A 26,522-nucleotide genomic window follows, 5' to 3' on the forward strand; every position below is an offset into this window, starting at 1 on the left:
CGGACATCTACAAAGAACTAATGGGAACGAAGGAGATGCAGTTCAAGGAGCTGAAGCATAAGTGGGAGGAGGAACTGGGTGGAGAGATAGAGGACGGCCTATGGGCGGACACGTTGAGCAGGGTCAACGCGACCGCTACATGCGCAAGGCTTAGCTTGATCCAATTCAAGGTGGTACACCGGGCGCACATGACAGTGGCCCAGATGAGCAGATTCTTTGGGGCGGAAGACAGGTGTGTAAAATGTGCAGGTGGACCAGCGAACCATGTCTACATGTTCTGGGCATGTCCAAAACTTAGGAGATACTGGCAGGGGTTTGCGGACGTCATGTCCAGTGTATTGAAGACAAGGGTGGAAATGAGTCCAGGGGTGGGGAGTTTTGGGGTGTCGGAAACTCCGGGAGTCCAGGAGGAGAAAGAGGCAGATGTTCTGGCCTTTGCCTCCCTGGTAGCCCGGCAACGGATTTTACTAGCTTGGGGGGACTCAATGCCTCCGAAGTCGGAGACCTGGTTAACCAACATGGCGAGCTTTCTTGGCCTGGAAAAGATTAAGTTCGCTTTGAGAGGGTCAGTGTTAGGGTTCGCCTGTAGATGGCAATCATTTATCGACTTCTTTGCAGAGAATTAATCGTCAGCGGGAAGGGGGGGGGGGGGGAAGAGCATAGAATAGGGGGTTAAATAGGCGGGCCTTGGAGGGATGGTGTCGGCGTTTGCACTATAATTATTGTTCTTTGTACATTATTTTTATACTGTTTTTATTTGTAATGCCAAAATACCTCATTAAAATTATTTGTTTAAAAAAAATATATATCTTGAGTTTCCACAGCAGTCACTAATCCTCTCAAGTGCTCTCAAGCACACCACACCACACAAGTTTAAAAATAATAAAGAATCAGAAATAACATTGCAATGCACTTAACTAACACACCCACATCAAGCAGTGCTCCGGTGATGATAGCATTCTGCTGATTTGAAACACAATCTGAATTCTGTAGCACTGCAGCTGATAAACACCACAGTAGTTTCGACACTGTGATTCATGACTTTATTTCTGCCAGATTAATTAGGGAAAGTACCTATGTAGACAGTGAGAACAATATCCACTTCAATGGCTTTTAACAGTTGAGTTACCGCCACTGTTGAATCTCCTTCTATCAGAACTGCCTTTGAAGCTGCTCTGGAAAACAAATCACCTCTCTTTGGATGGGCCACACCTGCTGGAGGCAGCAATGCCCTCTTGTTTACTGCTTGGCAAAGGTGGCTGGCAACACAACAGCGAATGAAAAATTGCACCAGATACAAAACATGATTTATTTTAATCCAGTTTAGTGTAGATTACTAATTTAGGGTTGCGACCACAGCAGTGCTCTTTGCTGAGCAAGCCAAATCCCATATAACATTATGTCATTTTGTATTCTGAGAAGAAACCTAAGCCCAGAAGCTTAGAATTCCAGTAACTCTTTGGGGATTTTAAAAATTAAAAGATATATTCACAAGAAGAAAATGTAAGCACACAAAATTAAAGGTAGGCAGTTAAAACAATTAAAACAAAACCTCACCAGAAGAAACCACATGGTCAGGACGCACAAACAAACACTTTCTTGGCAACACGTTTGTAACTCTAAAAATGGTATTATCCAAAACAAAATTGTTGTCACTGTAGTAAAGGTATGTCACAAGGCTTCTCAAACCCTTCCACTTTGCTGTGGGAATCCCAAGAAAATTCAGACACAAATCTGCTTTCTGAAACAAAGACTTTCCTGGTTTCGGGGCAGCTGCTTCAGATGTCACATGTTCCCTCAGCACAAAGCTGGTCTCTGGACATCTCCACACAGCCAACACAACTCAGCTCAATATCTTTTCTTAAATATCCTTTATTCCTCTTATCTTCAGTCCATTTTCCTCAACACCCCTTTGAACTCAAATTTTCCAAAATATAAAAATATTTCACGTTTTCGTGGTGTTTCCCCGTTGAGTGAAATATTTAATAACCTTCCTTTGTTTACTTATAAAACGTTTGAGTTGTAAAAGTCCCTTACACTCCTTTGAAATTTAATAATTGAAACGGCAAGTCCTTATCTACTTCCTATTTACTTATAAATCCACTTCACCATGGCCTCTTATTACTTTTAGCAACTTTACCCCTTTATTTCTCTATTCTCCAAAACAAGTTGTCTCTATTAACCTATCCCCAGTTTAATTCAATCTTTTATGCTCACTCACACAACCTTCTTTACAGAATAACTATATTCCCCAAAAATATATAAATAACATCCATCGACACAATAGTTGAAAATATGGTCACAGACTCCATTTTCTACCTTCGGCAAGAAGGCCAAAGAAGTGTGTTTGAGTTTCTACTGTATCATTAACGTGAATTAAACTGAAAGTACAGTTACACAGGCAGGAGCATAATATGCAAAAAACTGTCCTAGGTATACAAACATTGGGTTTTTGAGCTTCAACAATCAAAAGCAGTACTTTAAAGCTCCAGCAGCAATCTGGTTTTAGGTACCTACCTGTCTGAGCAGTTCGAGTTTCTTCAGTTCCTCACTGTAGTTGTCAGGATTTTCACCATAATGCTTCAAAATATACTGAGAAATAAATAATAACAATTTTAGAGCATAACAAAATAATCTTTCTTAATAACAATATATTGTTGTTTTTTAATTACAACATAATGCTAGCTGTTGCGCATAGAATTCCCCAAAGGTCACCATCGCCCCAGTAACAAAACTTTCAGAACCTTTTTCTTATGCACATTAGATTTAAAGAAGAACGGAAGGTTATGTAAATAGGATTATGAAAGATTGAGCATCTGGTTTCCTGTTCCATAGAACTGACATTGCATGTTTCCTTTCCTATCTATTTGAATGCAGCAAAAACACCTCCTGTTATCATGTGGGGAGTAAAGAGAAGCTATCAGTTCCATAGTCCACCCCCACCAAACATCTACCTCTGAACCCCGCTCCAGGTGTGATGAAGCTAATAAAGGATGATCTTTTCAATACAGTCACTTCTTTAAATAAATATAACCAAACACAACAGCTCGCTAATCTATTTGGGATACAGGCCTGCTTCCTTCGGAGCTCCCCAATAATTCTCACAATATCTCTCCAGCATTGAAATCTCAACTCATTGCTGACCAAATTATTGGTCACTTCTAATCTCCCCCTTCTAGATCAGTATTTATTTTCCTCACCTCCATTTCTGGAAATGATGTTTCTTACATTAAAGACATCATACAAAATGGAAGCTGCCACTTGTTGATGAATCAGTGACAAGTCACAAAAGAGTAGGTGGTTGGAAGTTTCCATCCATGGTCCACAACATCGCATTGAGGGTCTGATCTCAGTTTTACCAGAATAATAATAATGGATGGGGAATATATTTTTAGCTTCTAAAAGGTTACAGTACCACTGTTCAGTGTCAGCTATGGCTCTTTCCTTGCTTGCAATGTTTCCTCTATGCTTTGGCAACAGGGAAACGTTGGACGGACGATATGCTGGATACTCAATGTGCAATTAGTGCAGATTCTATGATTATGAAGCAATGTTCTCTACTCCAGTTACTTATTCCAATGAGGATTTAACACAAAAGCAATGAACTCGGAAAGATACCCACATCCGGACTTTTCAAATCTTTGAAGGTGGTATCTAGCATGGCTGGGGGGAATCTGTGATTGCCACAGATGGGGGCGATTTTAGTTCTCCACAAGTGTTGTCTGAGCTGGGTCCATGTTCTCAGTGTGGCCGCTACCACTGGGCTTGTTGTGGGGGATGGGAGTGCTGCTGTAGCCAGGGCCCGGAGGGTCGTTCCTTTACAGGATGCCTCCTCCATTTGTACCCAATCTGTGTCAGGTTCTTGTACCCATCCCCTCACTCTTTTTGTCGTTGCTGCCCAGTGGTAGTATTGTAGGTTTGGTAAGGCCAAGCCCCCTTTGATTTTCCTTCTTTGCAGTGTCGGTTTTGAGATTCTCGGGTTCTTAACCCCCCCCCCCCACACACGCACAAACGCCATGATTAGACTGTCTACGTTTTGGAAAAAGGCCTTGGGGATGAAGATCGGAATGGATCTAAACAGGAAGAGGAACCTTGGCAGTACATTCATCTTGATCGTCTGCACTCTCCCCGCCAGGGAGAGTGGGAATGAGCCACCACCTTTGAAGGTCTCTTCTTACTTCCTCCACCCTGGTCAGATTCCACTTGTGGATTTGTGTCCAGTCTCTGGCTATCTGGATCCCCAGGTAGCAGAATCTGTTCTGGCCTGTTTCGAACGGGAGCCCCTCCAGGTCTCTCCCTCCCCCGTTTGGGTTCACTGGGAATGCCTCGCTTTTGCCCAGGTTAAGTTTGTAGCCCGAGAAGGTTCCAAATTCTTTCAGCATTTGCAGTATTGCCTTCAGTCCCTCCTGTGTCTTCGAGACATAGAGGAGCAGGTCATCTGCATAGAGTGAGACTCTGTGCTCTCTGTCTCCTCTCCGGATTCCCTTCCAGCTTTTCGCATCCCGCAGGGCTATCGTCAGGGGTTCGATGGCTAACGCGAACAAGAGTGGGGACAGAGGGCAGCCCTGTCTTGTTCCTCTCTGCAGCTGGAAGTATTTAGAGTTGGGGATGTCAGTTCGGACGCTCGCTTTGGGAGCGTTGTGCAAGAGCCTCACCCAGGCGGTGAACCCCGCTCCTAGCCCAAACCGTTCCAGTACCTCGAGGAGGTATTTCCATTCGACTCTGTCGAAGGCCTTTTCTGCGTCCAGGGAGACGATCACCTCTGGTGTTCTCTCCCCAGAGGGGTCATTATTACGTTCAGCAGCCGCCTGATGTTCGCTGTGAACTGCCTACCCTTGACAAAGCCGGTTTGGTCCTCTGCGACCACCTCTGGTACACAGCCCTCCAGCCTTTTGGCCAGGACCTTTGCGAGTATTGTCGCAACCACGTTCAGCAGTGAAATGGGTTTGTATTATCCGCATTCCGTCAGGTCTTTTTTGGGCATCAGTGAAATTGTGACCTGCACTAGCGTTGGGGGCAGGGTGCCCCTTGCCAGTGAGTCCGCGAACATGTCCCTTAAGTGTGGGGCCAGGATTGGTGCAAATTTTTTGCAGAAGTCTGCCGGAAACCCATCGGGTCCTGGTGCCTTCCCTGCTTGCATGGAGCTGATGCTCCATGATTTCTCCCAGGTCTATTGGTGCTTCCAGCTCCGCCCGTGTCTTCCCCCACAACTGGTAGTTCCAGTCCGTCTAGGAACAGTTTCATCCCCATTGAGGGGGCTCGGAGGCGGACAGTCCCCAGTAGAAGGTCTCAAATGCCCGATTGACCTCCTTTGGTTCTGTTACCAGTCTGCCTCTGCTAACCTTTACCTGCGCTATTTCCCTTGTGGCTGCCTGCTTTCTCAGCTGGTGAGCCAATAGGCGGCCAGCCTTGTCTCCGTGTTCGTAGAAGGTCCCCATTGTCTGACAGAGTTGGTACACTGCTTTAACCTGGATAGCAGGTTAAAGTCCATTTGCAGCTTTTTCCTCTCCGCCAGCAGCCCTACGGTCGGGGCCTCAGAGTATTTTCTGTCGACTTCCAGGATGGAGTCCACCAGTTGTTGCCTGGCCACCCTCTCTTCCCTGTCTCTGCTTGCCTTTAGGCTATGATCTCTACTCTAATCACGGCCTTCAGTGCCTCCCAGAACGTGGAGGGCGAGACCTCCCCGTTTTGGTTGTTACTCACGTAGCCGCCTATGGCCCGCGATGTTTTCTGACAGAAGGCCTTGTCGGCCAGGAGGTCCATGTCCAGCCTCCACGTGGGGCGCTGGGAACGGCCAGTCTCCAACCTCACATCCATATAGTGTGGAGCGTGGTCAAAGATAATGATTGCGGGGTACTCCGTTTCAGTGATCCCTGGAAGCATCGATTTCCCCACTGCAAAGAAGTCGATCGGGTGTATACCTTGTGTACTTGTGAGAAGTATGAAAATTCCTTCTCTCCCGGGTGCAGGAACCTCCATGGGTCCACCACTCCCATCTGCTCCATAAATGCTCCTAGTTCCCTAGCCATGCCAGTCTTTTTCCCTGCTCTGGGGTTTGATCGGTCGGTCAGTGGGTCCTGTACACAGTTGAAGTCGCCCCCCATGGTCAGTTGGGGTGTGTCAAGGTCGGGGATTTCTGCCATGGTCTTCTTTATGAATTCTGTGTCGTCCCACTTGGGAGTGTACACACTTGCCAGTACGACCGGGGCCCCTTCCAGGACACCGCTGACCATGACCCCCTGGGTCCGTAGCTGTCTAGGTTTCCGTGAACCTCGGCCTCTTACTAATTAATATTGCTATTCCCCTCGCCCTCGTCCCGTAGCACGAGTGGTATGTCTGTCCCACCCAGCCCTTCCTCACCAGCCGTCAGTCCTTCTCCCTCAGGTGCGTCTCTTATTAGGTAGATTATGTCTGCTTTCAGGCTTCTTAGGTGGGTGAAGACTCGGGATCTTTTGACCGGGCCGTTGGGTCCCCTTATGTTCCAGGTAACAATCCTGGTGTGGGGGTTTTGACCCCCCGGTCCTGCGGGGTCACCCATACTTACCTGGTGGATGCGCCCCTGCGCTCTGGGGTTTCCCTTCGTTAGGGGTGTTGCTGCTAACTTTAGCCTTAGTTTAATTGCTCTTGTTCGATCACCTTTGCTCGAGTCGCCAGGTATCTTTCTGATACCGCCATGTGGTTCAAGTCCGAGTAATGATCAATAATCCAACACACCGCTTAGTAAGAGTTAAATCAACGCACATTTATTATATACAGTAATCAATACTTATGCATAAATTCTACTTCTAAGCTACTTCCTACAACTAACAGGCCAATACTTAACTTTGGAAATGGCCCACCAGGTCAGGGAAACAAATGGCCTTTCGTTTGGGTTCTGAGCCTGCGGGATTCGAAGCTGGTACAGTTCGATAGCTAGGAGCGCCCATCTCGTAGCGAGCGTTGAAGTAAGACTTACGATTTGAGCGGCTGCAGAAGGGGTTGCAGAAGGGTGTCGAAGGGTGCGGAAGGGTAGATTTGAACTTGGACTCTATTCTTATAGTCCCCAGGGACTTCCTGCCTTTCGGGGCGGACCCTGTACCTGGTTCCAAGTGATTGGACTTCGTCCCAATCACTTGGTTCGATATTCTCCAATGCTGGAGCGATTCCTTGATCGATGGGCGGTTTTGGGGTGGTCGTTCACCTCTCTTTGTGTAGGCTCCTGTTGGCTCCGGAAAGTCTGGGTTGGCTGTGTGTGTCTAATTTGTTGCACATTGTTCCCGGGGATTCCTAATTAGTATTTAGATGGCTGGTGTTTTGTTATGCTGATGGCTGCAGGTATCGATCTTGACTGGCCTCCCCAGAGGCGAATACACAGTTTTACCTGCAGCTGCTTATTTTAGTCCTGTTGGCTGATTTTCCCATCAGCCTTTTCCGTTCGCCATTTTAAAATCGGGGTTAGCCATTCTAAATCGGGAGTTAGCCATTTTAACTGGCTACAGGGGGCCGTACAAATTTGCCGCGGTCACCGCTCTCACCATGAGGTCGGGCCCCAGGGCTCCGGGGTTTCCTTTTGTCCAGGGGGCACCCACCATGGCCGCCAGCTGTGTGTACGCCACGTGGCTGCGCCCCTGCATTCCAGGGTCTCCCTTCGTCCTGAAGCCCTCCCGAGTGGCTGTTTGTGGCACCGTCTTGGTTCCTCGCCCTGCTCCATGCCTGCTGAGGCATGTGTTCGTGCTGCTTATCTACCTCACCCTTCCCTTTGCTTCTCTTTTGTTCTGCGCTCTCCCCCCCCCCCCCCCGACTCCTCTCCCCCCCCCCCCCCCAGTCCCTGTTCCTGTTCCCCCCCCCCCCTCCCAGTGTCCTTACCCCCCCTTCAGCCCTGCCCCCCCTTCTCTTTGTGCCAGGTGCTCCCTCTCCCCCGAGAAGCGCGCCGCGGCCCTCCTTTCTTCCTGTCCTCCCGTGTTAGCCCTCCTCGCTAGCACGGTGGCCCCCCTTCCAGCACTTGCCCTGTTATGGTCCTGTTTTACCTTCCTTTTGCTAGCCCTTGTCTCGCCCTCCTGTCCGCCTTTTTCACCCTCATTCACCTTGCTTTGCTCCCTCCCCAATGCATTGAGAGGTGGAACGAGCCCGGGAATGAGTCAGCACAGTCCCGTACAGTGCACCAAACACGCGTGTACAGTTCGTGATCTTATTGTATCTGTTTGCGGTCTGCCCGCTGCTCTTTGTTCCGATTCTTCCTTTCTTTTCCATCCCCGGCGCTTTCATGATGGCCGTTGTGGCTGTCCCTCCCCCAGTTTGTTTGCTCTAACGAACTCCTCCGCTGCCGTTGGGGTGTTAAAAATCAGCTCCTTCCCCTCAAATGTTACCCAGAGTTTACATAAGAACATAAGAACTAGGAGCAGGAGTAGGCCATCTGGCCCCTCGAGCCTGCTCCACCATTCAATGAGATCATGGCTGATCTTTTGTGGACTCAGTTCCACTTTCCAGCCCGAACACCATAACCCTTAATTCTTCAAAAAACTATCTATCTTTATCTTAAAAACATTTAATGAAGGAGCCTCTACTGCTTCACTAGGCAAGGAATTCCATAGATTCACAACCCTTTGGGTGAAGAAGTTCCTCCTAAACTCAGTCCTAAATCTACTTCCCCTTATTTTGAGGCTATGCCCCCTAGTTCTGCTTTCACCCGCCAGTGGAAACAACCTGCCTGCATCTATCCTATCTATTCCCTTCATAGTCTTATATGTTTCTATAAGATCCCCCCTCATCCTTCTAAATTCCAACGAGTACAGTCCCAGTCTACTCAACCTCTCGTCGTAATCCAACCCCTTCAGCTCTGGGATTAACCTAGTGAACCTCCTCTGCACACCCTCCAGTGCCAGTACGTCCTTTCTTAAGTAAGGAGACCAAAACTGAACACAATACTCCAGGTGTGGCCTCACTAACACCTTCTACAATTGCAGCAGAACCTCCCTAGTCTTAAACTCCATCCCTCTCGCAATGAAGGACAAAATTCCATTTGCCTTCTTAATCACCTGTTGCACCTGTAAACCAACTTTTTGCGACTCATGCACTAGCACACCCAGGTCTCTCTGCATAGCAGCATGTTTTAATATTTTATCATTTAAATAATAATCCCTTTTGCGGTTATTCCTACCAAAATGGATAACCTCACATTTGTCAACATTGAATTCCATCTGCCAGACCCTAGCCCATTCACTTAGCCTATCCAAATCCCTCTGCAGACTTCCAGTATCCTCTGCACTTTTTGCTTTATCACTATCTTAATGTCGTCTGCAAACTTGGACACATTGCCCTTGGTCCCCAACTCCAAATCATCTATGGACAGGAATAACATCCCAAATTTCACATTACTTTTATAGAGTGCTGATTTGGCCCAGTTGAATTCAGCCCTTCTTTTGGCCAGGTCCATCCCAATGTCCTGGTACACCCTTATGGTCTTCCCTTCCCACATGCTCGCTTTCGTGTGCCGGGCCCACTTCAGAATTTTTTCCCGGTCTTGGAACCTGTGCAGCTTCACGATAATCGCTCTGGGCTGCTCCCCGGCTTTGGGCCTGGGTCAGAGCGACCTGTGTGCGCCCTGTTAATTTCGGGGGGGGGGGGGGGGGGGCGGTTTGGAAACTTCTCCCTTCCCACTAGCTTGCCCAGTATTTGGGTGACGTAGCCTGTTGGATCTCTGCCCTCCATCCCCTCTGGCAGACCCACTATTTTAACATTCTGCCGTCTGGACCTAGTTTCCTGGTCCACTACTTTCCCTCTTAGGCTCCCCTGGATCGTTACCAGCCTTTTCACCTCGGTTTCCTGAGTTACCATCCTGTCACTCTGGTCCGAGGTGGCCCTCTCCAACTCCTGAATAGTTTTCTCCTGCACCTCCACCTTCGTTTCCAGGCCATTGATGGTTCGCTGCATTTTTTCTGTTGTCTCCGCCAGCATCTCCTTCATCATTGTGTGGAGCTCCATCCTGAGTGCCTCCCTCATGGCGTTTATCTCCGTTTTTACCTCCTCCTTTATGGCGTTTATTTCCGTTTTCAGCACGCTTCTCGATTCCTCCCACTGTGCGGGGGAGGGGGGTGGTCGCCGCGTCCTGTTCCGCTGCTCGGCTCGCCAGCTTTTCCGCTTCCTGATTCGCCTGAGCCTCGTGGGGTCATCTGCCTGCGCGGCCGCAGCTCCTGCTTTTTTCCTTTGCCTTCGCTGCTGTTCCTTCTTACATCTCGCCGTCCCCTCAATTTATTATTTGGAGACATATTTCTGTCTGTGCCTTCCTTTTAAAAACGATTTTGTTCTAGGGGTGCCCTCTTTAGATAAGTATGGTAGCACAAGATAAAATGTTTGTTATTCATTGTAAATAAATCTCTCATACCTAGTTTCCAAAATGAAAATTCTAATTACTTGGCCCAAGGTAACTTATTGTAAAGAAATACCCTATCTGCAGACACTTTTTAAAAAAAAACAATTGCAAACAATTAGCACTCTCCAGAATTCTTTGGTTTAATTCTGCCAATTGCAAGTTTCTTTTCTCTGAATACTTCTGTTTAAACTAGTGTGCTGACAAACGCATCAGGATATTGACTTCCAAATGTCCAACTTTGCAACAAGTGTAATATACTTGTGTTCCTGGGTACAATTAATTCAGCAGTACCAAACTAACCATCAGAAATTTGCCCCAGCCCATGCAAGCACATATATGGCAGAGTGGGAAAAGAGTGTACTCAAAAACTGCCCGAAGCTCCCTATGTGTTACTACAGAAAGTTAATATTTGGATTCACAGGAGCAGAATTAGAATAATTAACCAATAATCATCACCCTTCCATTAAACTTAAAGCCACAACAGAAGAAAATTTCCAAGATACATCAGTATTAACACTGACACAAGAAAACAACAGACATAAGCTAGCAAGAGTTTTTTTTTTTAAAAAGCCGATCTAATTGAACATCTTTCGGGAGAATATCATCAGGGATTTGGTTCCCTGCATGTCAAACACAGGACTGTCGCTGCTCCGATGTGGTGTATGCCCTGAAAAGGCAGAGGCGGACGCCGCATAGATACAGTGATTGAAAAAAAAAACACAATCTAAAGTAGCCAATTTATCTCATCCCAACTGTAAACCCCAAACACAAACCCTATCCTAACCTATCTGGGTTATCTTAGCCTAACAGCAGAAGTCATTTGTTGCCTCCCTTCAAAATAGCCTCCTTCTCTGGGTGCCTTTGTCCATGAATTGCAGAAAGTCTATATTCGAGTACAAAATGTAACAAGAAAGGCAAATGGAAAGTTAGCATTTATTGGAAAAGGTTAAAAGTAGAAAAGTATTGTTGCAATTGTATAGGGTGCTCCACATCTGGAGCAGTGTCCAGTTTTGGTCTCCTTATTTGAGGAAGGACATGGTGGAATAGGAAGCTCTTCAGAGGAGGTTCACCAGGTTGATTCTGGGGTTAAGGGGTTGACGTATGAGGAGAGATTAAACAGTTTGTGCTTATACTCGCTGGAGTTTAGAAGGATGAGGGGGGATCTGATGGAGGTAATTAAAATACTAAAAGGGATTGGTAAGGTAAAGGTAGACCGAATGTTCTCCCTGGTGGGGCAGTCTAGAACAAGATGTCACAGATATAGGTTGAGAGGCAGTAGATTTAAAACTGAGATGAGGAGGCACTTCTCGCAGAGGGTGGTGAATTTGTGGAACACGCTGCCCCATAAAGTGGAGGAGTCCGAATCCTTAAATGGTTTGAAGAGGGAGATATATATATTTCTGATACAAAATGGGTTAAAGAGTTATGGGGAACAGGTAGGGAAGTGGCATTGAGACCGGGAAGAGGTCAGCAATGATCTGATTGGAGGCAGAGCAGGCACAAATGGCTGAATTGCCTACTTCTGCCCCTAATTCCTATGTTCCTAGTGCCTGCAGATAGTGACAGTGGGACCAGCCAGAATAACTGTTCCAGTTCCTCCAATCACAGGTTGCCACTCTCCCACCGTAATGCTCCTCCAACCATAGATTCTATCTTTCAAGGGACAGCAAGAGCGAGGAAAAGGCAAACAGTAATTGGAGGAGCTGAAGCAGCATGGGAGAGATAGAATTTGTGATTGGATTCTGTCTCTTCCACATACTGGACCAATTGTTTCTCACTTATCACCCCCAACATTGATTTTTTGTGGGCTTTCAAGGGCAAATTTATCCACAATCCCATGTATTTTGAACCCTACTATATGTTGAGGAATGTACTCGAGCTTGGGGCAGCTGTTGCAAAGGCGCAGTGGGGAAAGACCACTATCTGAGGTCTTTTAATGACTTCTAGTGGTGGCCATAGAGTGAGCAGTCGCACACAAGGCGGCTCCTGAGTCAAGGTGTTCGTTTTGGACCTTTCTATCAGGGCTTTAGGTAGATTCAGGGGAAAAGTGGAGCGGAGAATGTAGGGGAAGAAGTTCTCCCCAAAATGGGCATGTTTACGAGCTGTCAGACCTGGCTGAAGACAGTGAAGGACCTGGTGAAAAAGTTGGGAGGAGACTCGTGGCGCAGTACCAATTATGAAAATGGTGGAGGGGTAAGGCTCATCGTCGACGGGAAATCTGCAGATGGAGCAATTGATGAGCTTCAGGAAAGAGGAGTTTTGGTAGCAAAGGAAAGAAATGTAGAGCGACTGGTTGAAAGCAATTGAGGGGGGCAGTGGCCCTCTTCCAGAGTCCTGAAATGGGTGCAAAAGTACGACCTGGCAGGTATGGTGGATAAGTGCGGTCATGGCCGGATGGGGGACCCACCTTGGATGGACCCGGTTTAGAGTGGCAATGGGCGGGGCGGAGCCCAAGGGTGGTGATGGCAGACGCTAGAGGGGGGTGGGATATAAGCCTCTGGTGAGAATTGTGACATGGAATGTCCGCCGGCTGAATGGGCTAGTCAAGAAGACCCGGATGCTTGCACACCAGAACAGCTTGAAAGCGGAGGTGATTTTCTTGCAGGAGATGTGTTCCCACATGAAAGATCAGATGAAGATGAGGAAGTGATGGATGGGACACATGTTTCACTCGGGATTTGATTCAAAGTACGTGATAGTGAGTGGGTGTTAGAGGGGATGCCGGTAGCATTAGTAAACATGTATGCACCTAATTGGGATGATGGTGATTTTATAAAGAGGTTACTGGGAGCGAATCTGGACCTGAACTCTCACCAATTGATCATTGTGTAACGAAGACGAGGTTGGATAGGTCTAGCCCTAAGTTGATGGGAAGGTCGAGAATGGTGAAAGAGCAGGGAAGGTTCATGGTATTAATGGGGATGGTGGATCCATGGAGAGGGGGAAGGGAGTATTCTTTCTTCTCACACTTCTATAGGGTGTATTCCTGGATTAATCTTTTTCACGCTGAGCCGGGCGGTGCTGATGGGGACAATCGGGGTGGAATATGCAGGAATTTTGGATCTCAGACAACTGGTTAAATGTGAGGCTTTGTTCGGGACAGGTGCAGAGGCTGGGTGGAGGTTGTACTCTGGACTTTTGGCTGATAAGGAGTTTTGTAGGAAGGTGAGAGTGGTGATTCAGAGCTATGTCGCAACCAGAATGGTGAGGTGTCAGCAGCTACGTTTTGGGAGGCATTGAAGGCAGTGGTTCGAGGGGAAATTATGTTGTTCAAGGCCCAAAGGAAAGGATGAGGAGGGAGGAGCACCAACGGTCATCGGACAAGATAGTTGAGGTGGACATGGCCCCATAAAAGAACTGTTGGCAGAGAGGAAGAGGTTGCAGGGGCAGTTTGACCGGTTGACAACGGGTACGGTGGTGGGGCAGCTGCGGAGGGTGAGGGGAGTGCAGTACGAATATGGGGAAAAGGCGAGCTGGACATTGGCCCACCAGTTCCAGCATCAGGCAGCATCCAGGGAAATTTTGCAGGTTAGGGCAGAGAATGGTGAGGTGGTGTCAGAGCAGAGGTGATGGGCGAATTTAGTAATATCAGATGTGAATAAATTTGCTGTTAAAGATAGCTTTGGATATACACATTACCCAATTTAATAGCTTAACTTCTCAAAATACAATTTATGGCTTGAGAACAAAATCAGGTTTAAATTCAACATTTCCGAACAAATTCACTCCAAATCAAAATCTGAATTTGGCAAATAGGTTAATTATATCAAATTTATGGAAAATAAAGTCCAACAAAATTAAACTAAAAAGTACATTGTCCAAAATTTTACAACTAGAAAATATAAATCTAAAATTATACATATAAAGAGAGAGAATATATATGAAATACAAAATACTTAACTTGCACATTTGGCACCTTTAACACAGTAAAACATCCCAAGGTACTAGTCGTCTCTGTTACAGTTTGGAAAAACTGAGCCAATTTGCACACAAGCTCCCAACAACAGCAATGTGACGTTGATAAGGAATAAATATTCATCAGGATACCATGTAGAACTTCCCTGCTCTTCTTCAAAATAATGTAGATCACGGCAAACTGACCGTTGAAGCTCAAAAAAAATCCTTCCAAAACAGGGATCAAACTTTAGGCAGAATATAAAATGTATCAAGCCGAGGAGCAAAAGGAATGTTAGTACTTGAGGGCAGCACGCGGCAGTGGTTAGCACTGGGACTACGGCGCTGAGGACCCGGGTTCAAATCCTGGCCCCGGGTCACTGTCCGTGTGGAGTTTGCACATTCTCCCAGTGTCTGCGTGGGTTTCAACCCCACAATCCAATTATGTGCAGGGTAGGTGGATTGGCCACGCTAAAATTGCCCCTTAATTGGAAAAAAATAATAATTGGGTATTCTAAATTTATTATAAAAAAATTTTTTTTTTTTTTTTTAAAAAGGAATGTTAGTACTTGGATTCATATCTATTGAGAAGGACTGAAGAATTGTACACTGTTCATGTGGGAAAAAACAACGCGAACTCTACGATTTTCGGGCATGGAGGAATATTCTCCATATTTTATTTGATAAATCCAGTTTCTTTTGGTGCCTTGCAATATTGTGCAGAAAGAAAATAAATCACTTGTCCATCTATCTGCACCCAGGAAAGGAAACGCAAGATGAACTGAACATACATTAAATTCTATGGTCAAATTCGAGCCTTTCCTCCCGCTCCCATTTTAGTCTACCAATAGAAAAGCAATATAGAGGGCCATCAATCTGGAGCTTTGTCCACTGGATATTGTATACGGGTCACACAAAACAATAAGGAAAATGTCAATAACCAGTATGGAAAATGTAACATTTTATTCTAAATTCTCAACAAGGTTTCAATAAATTATCCTTTTTAAAGCTTTAGATCACCCTTTGTCCATGTAACTATAAAGTTCAGTAATGGTTCCCCATGAATTCATATGATTAAAGTGCATTTAAAGATTTTCAAAACAACGAAGCTTTCAAAACTGGTGTAATCCTGATTGAGGAATTAGGGGATTTACATGCTAAGTACAGACATAGAACATAGAAAATACAGCACAGAACAGGACCTTCGGCCCACGATGTTGTGCCGAACCTTTGTCCTAGATTAATCATAGATTATCATTGAATTTACAGTGCAGAAGGAGGCCATTCGGCCCTTTGAGTCTGCACCGGCTCTTGGAAAGAGCACCCTACCCAAACTCAACACCTCCACCCAACACCAAGGGCAATTTGGACATTAAGGGCAATTTATCATTGGCCAATTCACCTAACCCGCACATCTTTGGACTGGGTGATCTAAAGCTTTAAAAAGGATAATTTATTGAAACCTTGTTGAGAATTTAGAATAAAATGTTACCTTATAAGTCGTGATCAGTCCCAGGACATCACTGCGGGAGACCCTCAGGGCAATGTCCCAAGCCCAACCATCTACAACTGCTTCAATGACCTACCCGCATCCATAAGGTCAAAAGTGGTGATGTTCGCTGATGATTGCACAATGTTCAGCACCATTCACAATTCCTCAGATACTGAAGCAGTCGGTGTCCGCATTCAGCAAGACCTGGGCAATATCCAGGCTTGGGCTGATCAGTGGCAAGTAATATATGCGCCAAACAGGCACCAAGTAATGACCATCTGCACTGTAAATTCTATGATAATCTATGATAATCTCCAGCAAGAAAGAATCCAACCATCTCCCCTTGACATTCAATAGCATTACCATTGCTGAAACCCCAGTATCAACATCTTGGTGATTACAATTGACCAGAAACTAAACGAGAGCAGCCATATTATTACTGTGTCTAGAAGAGCATGTCTGTGTCAGGCAATTCTGGGGTGAGTTACTCACCTCCTGACTGTCCAAAGCCTGAGCACCATCTACTTGGCACACCAATGGCAGCTTTGTGCTCTACATACAAGATGCACTTGGCAACTCAACAAGGCTCCTTTGGACAGCACTTTCCAAGCCCATGGTCTCTACCACCTTAAAGAACATGGACCACAGTTGCATGGGAACACCACAATATTCAGATTTCCCTCCAAGTCACACACTCCTTCCAGACTTGGAACTATATTGCCGTTCCTTCACTGCATTCTTTTTTTGATCAAAATCCTGGAACTTCCTCAACAGCAATGTGGATGTACCTACACCACATAGACTGCAACCATTCTAAAAGCCAGTTCACCCCCACCTTCTCAAAAACAGTTAGAGATGGGCAAGAAATGTTGGCCTTGCCAGTGAAGCCTACATCCCATGAAAGAATTAAAACAAAAAGTCTTATCAAATCCAGAGGGGCTGGACCGGGCTTCAATTTAACATCAGTCATAAGACTACACCTCCATAGTACTACAATGGAGAATCAGCCTTGATTTTTCTGCTCAAGTCCTATGGCGCAGCACGGTAGCATAGTGGTTAGCTCTCTGGCTTCACAGCAGCAGGGTCCCAGATTCAATTCCTGGCTTGGGTCACTATCGATGCAGAGTCTGCACGTTCTCCCCATTTCTGTGTGGGTTTTCTCCAGGTGCTCCGGTTTCCTTCCACAAGTCCTGAAAGACGTGTTATTAGGTAACGTGGACATTCTGAATTCTCCCTCTGCGTACCCAAACAGGTGCCGGACTGTGTCAACTAGGGGCTTTTCACAGTAACTTCATTGCAGTGTTAATGTAAGCCTACTTGTAACACTAATAAAGATGATTATTATGGAGTGGGGTTTGAACCAACACCCATATGACTCAGCGTGCTACCAGCTGACCCTCAGCTGGCACAGGAGCCACAGTGTGATGGTGTAAATGCCACCTATCTCGAGTCAAGTCTTAACACCCCAAGGTTTCAAACAGGCTGGTTCAGCGTCAGATAGTTACCAGGAAGAGGGCTAGAGTCAAGGTGACGTGAAGACAATCAAGAAGGCACAGTGAACGAACTAGTGTTGTTTATTTTTAAAACTAAAACTTTACATGGTGTGTTAAAGGTGGGAACATGCACACAGAAATATCGGATTGTGTGTAAGCTATCAGGAGTTGTGCTGAAGGAGAGCAACAGAGAGCGCCGAGCCTGAATCAGGCCGTTGGGAGTCACTCAGCAGAAGCACACAGAGGCCTGAAGTGACACAAGCCGCCTCCTCCTTCCTCCCTGCCAGCCTGGCCTCAGCAGTGTTCAAAATAATGCGACCAGGATGGAGGATACCGAGTGCGCTCTCGCTGTTTGCCCTATTCTCCGTTCTTGTTATTTACCTGTCGGACGGCGCTGGCGAAAGGAAACTCCCCAGCTTCCTTCAAGTCGAGCCAAATCATCGGCATCCGCGGCACAGCCTCCATGTTGAGAGGGCGACCAGGACCAACCGGATGTCGGGCGCTCGCGGCGGATGTGACATCTGGTCGAGGCCGGGGGCGTTCTGGGAGCTGTAGTTCAGCCCGATGGTGGCTGGGAGCAGCTCGTGCCTCCACCCCACCAATGGTAAAGGGTTGTTCCAATTGCGAAACGTTACTGCTGAAATGGAGCCATGCTTCTCTAACCACCTCATTAAAAATTTTTTTTTAGAGTAACCAATTATTTTCTTTTTCTAATTAAGGGGCAATTGAGCGTGGCCAATCCACCTACCCTGCACATCTTTGGGTTGTGGGTTCGGGGCAGCACGGTAGCATTGTGGATAGCACAATTGCTTCACAGCTCCAGGGTTCCAGGTTCGATTCCGGCTTGGGTCACTGTCTGTGTGGAGTCTGCACATCCTCCCTGTGTGTGCGTGGTTTTCCTCCGGGTGCTCCGGTTTCCTCCCACAGTCCAAAGACGTGCAGGTTAGGTGGATTGGCCATGATAAATTGCCCTTAGTGTCCAAAATTGCCCTTAGTGTTGGGTGGGGTTACTGGGTTATGGGGATAGGGTGGAGGTGTGGACCTTGGGTAGGGTGCCCTTTCCAAGAGCCGGTACAGACTCGATGGGCCGAATGGCTTCCTTCTGCACTGTAAATTCTATGAAATCTATGTCTGAATCAAGACTATTCAGCTGATAAACCCCAGGATGTTGATAATGGCAGATTTCAGCGATTGTAATTCCATTGAACGTCAACATTTTCTCTTGTTGGAGATGGTCATTGCATGGTGCTTGTGTGGCGCAGTTGTTGCTTGCTGCTTAGTAACCCAAGCCTGTATGTTGTCCAGGTATTGCTGCATATGGAGACAGACTGCTTCAGCATCTGATGAGTGATGAATGGTGCTGAACATTGTGTAATCATCAGTTAAAATCCCCACTTCTGAAAAGGGGATTGAACCCATGCTGGTGGCATTTCCTCACCCATGTTTCTTAGTGTCTCATCAAATTAACTAATCGGCCCCACATAATGTTTGTAGCCACGCCTATAATGGTATGAGGGTTGTGAAACTTTAGTTAAGGGTGGCGATAAGAAAATCTAGGGTTGTTTATCTTAGAACAAAGATAGTTAAGCGTAGATTTAATAGAGGTGTTCAAAATCATTAAGGGAATATGTTTAGGCAAACGAGAAATTATTTCTAGTGGCAGAAGTGTTGGTATCCAGGGGACACAGAGTTAAAGTAATTGGGAAAAGAACTGGAGGGGAGCAAATTTGTACACCCAACAAAGTCTTGTTTGTAATTCTGCTGGTGGACAGGGAATCAAAATAATAATAATCTTTATTGTCACATGTTGGCTTACATTAACGCTGCAATGAAGTTACTGTAAAAAGCCCCTAGTCACCACATTCCGGCACAAGTTCAGGTACACAAAGGGAGAATTCAGAATGTCCAATTCACCTCGCAGCACGTCTTTCAGGACTCAGAGGAAACCAGAGCACCCGGAGGAAACCCACGCAGACACGGGGAGAACATGGGAGAACACGGGGAAACAAGGAATCGAATCTGGGACCCTGGAGCTGTGAAGCCATAGTGCTATCCACTATGCTACCGTGCTGCCCTTATGGAAAAGTAACAGCAGGACCCAATATATGTGCGACTGAAGGTCTCCACAAGCAATTTTGGTTTAACATGTTGAGATGGGAATCTCCGTGAATAATTCTTTAGGCACTTGTGGAAATTACAGTTGAAAAAGCATCTCTGTTCCTACCAGAGGTTTTAGATTTTTAGGAGAAGGATGATAAATGTAATAGAAGGTGAAGATTGTGTGGTATTAGGTTAGGGTTTTGTGTTGTGAGAAAATTGAAAATTAGGAACATTTACTCAAACAGCTGTGGAGCAGATTCCAGATGCACTTGGCAGTCCCTCTTTTAACTCTCAGCTCTGTGAATGAGAGGGGAATGTCACAAATGAATGATTGGCTTCACACCTTCTGCCAGAGTAAATAAACCTTTAAGGGAATCAAAGGATATGGGATCAAGCTATATAGTTGGATGATCAGCAATGATCATAATGAATGGATGGGCTGGCTCAAAGGACGGACTCGTTTCCTCCTGCTCCTATTTTTATGTTTCTATGCTCATACTCATCTCACTGAATGGTGCAAGGTACATGGGCCTCAGTGGTAAGTGGACCAGCCATGCAGTCCATGCACTAAAGAGCTACTCAATGTAACAAAACGATGTCCCGTAGCCCCACTGCGTTCCATCTAGTCAGCGCGGTAGCATTGTGGATAGCACAATTGCTTCACAGCTCCAGGGTCCCTAGTTCGATTCCGGCTTGGGTCACTGTCTGTGCGGAGTATGCACATCCTCCCCGTGTGTGCGTGGGTTTCCTCCGGGTGCTCCGGTTTCCTCCCACAGTCCAAAGATGTGCAGGTTAGGTGGATTGGCCATGATAAATTGCCATTAGTGTCCAAAATTGCCCTTAGTGATGGGTGGTTGCTGGGTTATGGGGATAGGGTGGAGGTGTTGACCTTGGGTAGGGTGCTCTTTCCAAGAGCCGGTGCAGACTCGATGGGCCGAATGGCCTCCTTCTGCACTGTAAATTCTATGAAATCTATGAAATCTAGTCTGTAGTGGAGAGGCCACTGTATCTGACCCTTCCACACATAGAGCTCAGATGCTGGCTGGGAGATGGAAGGGGAGTCAAAAGAATTTAGGCATTGAGGGCACCAGCGAGCACTGCTAATGACAAGCCTCTGTGAGCCTTATCCTTCTAACTGCACAGGCTCACTGCTCTGGAGGGTGCTGCCCGAGAACCTTTCTGGACAACCTGCAGTGCATCAATCAAATGTCACTCAATCCAGTGGAATTTTATGAGACTGGAAGTATGAATAAGACACATGAAATCAAATTGCCCTCAACCCCATCTCTCTTTGCACATGAAAAGTTGAGGCACAACAAGAGAGAGAGAGAGAGAGAGAGATGGCTGGCCTGGCCTCAGGAACCTCACTGACTTCGAGGAGCAGGCAGTCAGCTTGTTGGGGAGGAACCAGACTGAGCCTGCAATGATAGAGAGGTTGGCGGAGGCCTCCATCCAGTAAGGACTCATGCGTGTCCCATAGAAGCCTAAGGGTCATGAGTTTCTCCATGTTGGAGGCAGCTAATATAGTCACTCACACTCTGCTCTCTCACTTACAGGTGTCAGCAGAAAGAGGGAAGAAGAGGAGACTCTGTCCAGTGGTTCACCCATCCCACAGAGGACTGAGGACATTGTGGAGGGGGAAGGGGGAATGAAAGTGCATTTGTAGAGATGTCACAGCAGTCACCTGCACCCTCCACCAGCACAGAGACACACACTTCCATGGGTACTCAATGTAATTCTGGCTGGGTCTCACATTCTGGTAGTCACCACATTGATACATGTCCACAGCAGGAGGAGGCAGGGTCAACCAAGCTTAACAGCATTGGGAAGGCTTCTAGGGAAGAGCCACCTGCGACATCTAGGTTGGACAATGAGCCTCTGGGATGGACCCTGCACAAAATGCTGGGGAATGTTGCTAACTTTTGGTTGGTTCAATGAAATGAAATGAAATGAAATTGAAATGAAAATCGCTTATTGTCACAAGTAGGCTTCAATTAAGTTACTGTGAAAAGCCCCTAGTCGCCACATTCCGGCGCCTGTTTGGGGAGGCTGGTATGGGAATTGGCTCTGTTTTATAACCATTGTTGCTCTCGAGTCGCCAGGTAGCTTTATGATACCGCCACGAGGTTCAAGTCCAAGTAATGATCAATAACTCAATACACCGATTAGTAAGATTCAAATCAAAGCACATTTATTGTACACAGTAATCGCTACTCATGCACAAATTCTACTTCTAAGCTACTTCTACAACTAACAGGCCTACACTTAGCTTCGGACTGGCCCACCAGGTCAGGGGAACAAATGGCCTTTTGTTCGGGTTCTGAGTCTGCGGGATTCGAAGTTGGTACGGATTGGTAGGAGCGCCTATCTCGTAGCGAGCGTTGACTTAAGACTACTGGATCTCGGCGGCAGTTGAACCGGTCACGGTCAAGGTTGGTTCGCGTTGCTGGGTGAAGAAGAACGATTTGAGCTTGGGGGCTTAACTTTATAGTCCCCAGGGGCTTCCCGCCTTTCGGGGCGGACCCTGTACCTTGTTCCAGGTGATAGGACTTTGTTCCAATCGCTTGGTTCGATTTCTCCAATACTGGAGCGGTTCCCTGATCGATGGCGGTCTTGAGGTGTCCGTTAACCTCTTTTGTGTTGGCTCCTTCTGGCGCCGGGGAGTCTGGCTTAGCTTTGTTTGTCCCAAATGTTGCGATTGTTCCCGGGGATTGCTTATTAGTATGTAGATGGCTGCTACATTATTATGCAGATGGCTGCTTGTATCGATGCTGTCTGGGCTTTTGCAGAGTTTAATACACAGTAAACTTGCACCTGATAGTTTCTGCCTGTGTTGGCTGAATTTCCCTGCAGCCTTTGCTGTCCTCCATTTTACATCGGAAGTTGGCCAACCCAGGTGGCTACAGGAAGCAGCAAGAGGAGGAGGAGCATCAGGCAAAGATGTTGGAGGCCCTCAACAGAGTGACATATGAGGTGGCGGAGTCCTCTCTGATGAAGTGGTGCAGACATATGCATGCATCAAGGTCCCCATGGGAAGGGTGATGGATACCATGGAGAACCTGGTCCAGCAGAATGCTTATTTTCTGCCAAAGATGCGTGCAGACCTTCACTCCATCACGGTAGCCATTGGTGAGCTTTTGCAGTGGCTACGTGAGCGAGGAATGGGCACCTCAACCTCCTTCCAGGTGCACCTTTCCCTCAAGAAGTCAGGAAGGCAACCAAGGGGAGCTCACAATTAGATTTGGATTTATTGTCATGTGTACCGAGGTACAGTGAAAAGTATTGTTCAGCTTACAGTCCAGACAGATCGTTCCATACATAAAAATCATAGGACATACAATAAATACACAATGTAAATACATACACATCGGGTGAAGCATACGGAGAGTAGTGCTACTAAGTAGGGAAGATGCGTGAAGAGATCAGTTCAGTCCATAAGAGGAACATGGCAGCCATGGAGTGAGTGGTCGCACACAGGGCAGCTCCTGCTCAAAGACGTTGGTTTGGGCACATCATACCCGTTAACGGGCTAGTTCCGGCAAAAAGGTGGTGCAGAAGGTGTGGAAGGAGAGGTCCTCCCCAAGATTGGCATGTCTACTGGCTACCAGACCTGGCAAAAGACAAAGACCTGGCTAAGGAGTTGGAGGGGCCTGTGGCGCAGCAACAATTTTGAGAATGGTGGAGGAGGAAGGGTCGCTATCAGTGGGAAAGCCCCAGATGGAGCAGTTGATCGCATTCATCAAGGAGGAATTTCGCCAAGAAAGGAAAGAGATGCAGGGCGACTGGCCGAAGGCGATTGAGGAAACAGTAGCACCTCAGTGAGGATCGCTGGACCGAGTGTAGAAGCGCCTTGAGGCGTAATACATAGATACATAGAAGATAGGAGCAGGAGGAGGCCTTTTGCCTTCGAGCCTGCTCCGCTATTCATCACGATCATGTCTGATCATCCAACTCAATAGCCTAATCCTGCTTTCTCCCCATTCACCCCAAGTCCTATATCTAGCTGCCTCTTCAATATATTCAATGTGTTAGCATCAACTACTTCCTGTGGTAATGAATTCCACAGGCTCACCACTCTTTGGTTTTTACTCATTTTTACTTTTGTACCTTTTTCATTTTTACTCATTTTTACTTTTACTTTTGTACCTTTTTCATTTTTACTCATTTTTACTTTTACTTTTGTACCTTTTTCAAATTTTGTGTGTGTCGGGGGGGAAACTGAAGTGACATCACAGAAAAGCTGTGGCCTGAGTGGCTGGTTGGGATTCTACACTAAATTAAAAAAAATTGAGCGTTGGTAACTAATTAAACATAATTACTTAATTATAATTTAGAGGGATATCTAAGCCAGAAATCGGAGAGTACTATATTTAGCTTTCGTATTTCTATTAGAAATCTAGTGCTAGGAAACAGATAGGTAACAGTAACTTTGAAATTAAAAAAAAAAATATTCAAAAAAAAATAAATTTAATTTTAATTTTAATTAATTGACGCAATGTCAGTTAGAGGGGTGCTGTGCTCTGACTGTGAGATGTAGCAGGTCCGGGAGGCTTCCAGCGTCCCGGATGGCTTCATCTGCAGAAAGTGCACCCAACTGGAGCTCCTCACAGACCGCATGGTTCGGTTGGAGCGTCAATTGGATGCACTTAGGGGCATGCAGGTGGCGGAAAGCGTCATAGATCGCAGTTATGTAAATGTGGTCACACCCAAGGTGCAGGCAGAGAAATGGGTGACCACCAGAAAGGGCAGGCAGTCAGTGCAGGAATCCCCTGTGGTTGTCCCCCTCTCGAACAGATATACCCCTTTGGATACTGTCGGGGGGGATAGCCTATCAGGGGAAAACAGCAGCAGCCAGAGCAGTGGCACCACGGCTGGGTCTGATGTTCAGAAGGGAGGGTCAAAGCGCAGAAGAGTAATAGTAATAGGGGACTCTATAGTCAGGGGCACAGATAGGCGCTTCTGTGGACGTGAAAGAGACTCCAGGATGGTATGTTGCCTCCCTGGTGCCAGGGTCCAGGATGTCTCCGAACGGGTAGAGGGCATCCTGAAGGGGGAGGGCAAACAGGCAGAGGTCGTTGTACATATTGGTACTAACGACGTAGGCAGGAAGGGGCATGAGGTCCTGCAGCAGGAGTTCAGGGAGCTAGGCAGAAAGTTAAAAGACAGGACCTCGAGGGTTGTAATCTTGGGATTACTCCCTGTGCCACGTGCCAGTGAGGCTAGAAATAGGAAGATAGAGCAGCTAAACACGTGGCTAAACAGCTGGTGTAGGAGGGAGGGTTTCCATTATCTGGACCACTGGAAGCTCTTCCGGGGCAGGTGTGACCTGTATAAGAAGGACGGGTTGCATCTAAACCGGAGAGGCATAAATATCCTGGCCGCGAGGTTTGCTAGTGTCACACGGGAGGGTTTAAACTAGTATGGCAGGGGGGTGGGCACGGGAGCAATAGGTCAGAAGGTGAGAGCATTGAGGGAGAACTAGGAAATAGGGACAGTGTGGCTCTGAGGCAGAGCAGACAGGGAGAAGTTGCTGAACACAGCGGGTCTGGTGGCCTGAAGTGCATATGTTTTAATGCAAGAAGTATTACGGGTAAGACAGATGAACTTAGAGCTTGGATTAGTACTTGGAATTATGATGTTGTTGCCATTACAGAGACCTGGTTGAGGGAAGGGCAGGATTGGCAGCTAAACGTTCCAGGATTTAGATGTTTCAGGCGGGATAGAGGGGGATGTAAAAGGGGAGGCGGAGTTGCGCTACTGGTTCGGGAGAATATCACAGCTGTACTGCGAGAGGACACCTCAGAGGGCAGTGAGGCTATATGGGTAGAGATCAGGAATAAGAAGGGTGCAGTCACAATGTTGGTGGTTTACTACAGGCCTCCCAACAACCAGCGGGAGATAGAGGAGCAGATAGGTCGACAGATTTTGGAAAAGAGTAAAAACAACAGGGTTGTGGTGATGGGAGACTTCAACTTCCCCAATATTGACTGGGACTCACTTAGTGCCAGGGGCTTAGACGGGGCGGAGTTTGTAAGGAGCATCCAGGAAGGCTTCTTAAAACAATATGGAGACAGTCCAACTAGGGAAGGGGCGGTACTGGACCTGGTATTGGGGAATGAGCCTGGCCAGGTGGTAGATGTTTCAGTAGGGGAGCATTTCGGTAACAGTGACCACAATTCAGTAAGTTTTAAAGTACTGGTGGACAAGGATAAGAGTGGTCCTAAGATGAATGTGCTAAATTGGGGGAAGGCTAATTATAACAATATTAGGCGGGAACTGAAGAACATAGATTGGGGGCGGATGTTTGAGGGCAAATCAACATCTGACATGTGGGAGGCTTTCAAGTGTCAGTTGAAAGGAATTCAGGACCGGCATGTTCCTGTGAGGAAGAAGGATAAATACGGCAATTTTCGGGAACCTTGGATGACGAGAGATATTGTAGGCCTCGTCAAAAAGAAAAAGGAGGCATTTGTCAGGGCTAAAAGGCTGGGAACAGACGAAGCCTGCGTGGAATATAAGGAAAGTAGGAAGGAACTTAAGCAAGGAGTCAGGAGGGCTAGAAGGGGTCACGAAAAGTCATTGGCAAATAGGGTTAAGGAAAATCACAAGGCTTTTTACGCATACATAAAAAGCAAGAGGGTAGCCAGGGAAAGGGTTGGCCCACTGAAGGATAGGCAAGGGAATCTATGTGTGGAGCCAGAGGAAATGGGCGAGGTACTAAATGAATACTTTGCATCAGTATTCACCAAAGAGAAGAAATTGGTAGATGTTGAGTCTGGAGAAGGGTGTGTAGATAGCCTGGGTCACATTGAGATCCAAAAAGACGAGGTGTTGGGTGTCTTAAAAAATATTAAGGTAGATAAGTCCCCAGGGCCCGATGGGATCTACCCCAGAATACTGAAGGAGGCTGGAGAGGAAATTGCTGAGGCCTTGACAGAAATCTTTGGATCCTCGCTGTCTTCAGGATATGTCCCGGAGGACTGGAGAATAGCCAATGTTGTTCCTCTGTTTAAGAAGGGTAGCAAGGATAATCCCGCGAACTACAGGCCGGTGAGCCTTACTTCAGTGGTAGGGAAATTACTGGAGAGAATTCTTCGAGACAGGATCTACTCCCATTTGGAAGCAAATGGACATATTAGTGAGAGGCAGCACGGTTTTGTGAAGGGGAGGTCGTGTCTCACTAACTTGATAGGGT

General features: G+C 46.8%; 1 protein-coding gene across 1 annotated transcript in view; it reads right to left on the minus strand.

Annotated features, from left to right (window-relative positions):
* ptpn23a (protein tyrosine phosphatase, non-receptor type 23, a) overlaps positions 1-17,740 on the minus strand; it is a 135,305-nt gene extending 117,565 nt beyond the window's left edge. Inside the window, exons 1-2 of the mRNA XM_072468199.1 lie at positions 17,609-17,740; positions 2,518-2,592 (exon numbers count right to left, since the gene is read on the minus strand). Of these exons, the coding sequence (XP_072324300.1) occupies positions 2,518-2,592; positions 17,609-17,692 (159 nt within the window). The 5' untranslated portion in view covers positions 17,693-17,740. The remainder of the gene's footprint in view (positions 1-2,517; positions 2,593-17,608) is intronic.
* Positions 17,741-26,522: the final 8,782 nt, after the last annotated feature.

This window comes from Scyliorhinus torazame, chromosome 11, assembly GCF_047496885.1.
Source record: "Scyliorhinus torazame isolate Kashiwa2021f chromosome 11, sScyTor2.1, whole genome shotgun sequence".
Classification (NCBI taxonomy): Eukaryota; Metazoa; Chordata; class Chondrichthyes; order Carcharhiniformes; family Scyliorhinidae; genus Scyliorhinus; species Scyliorhinus torazame.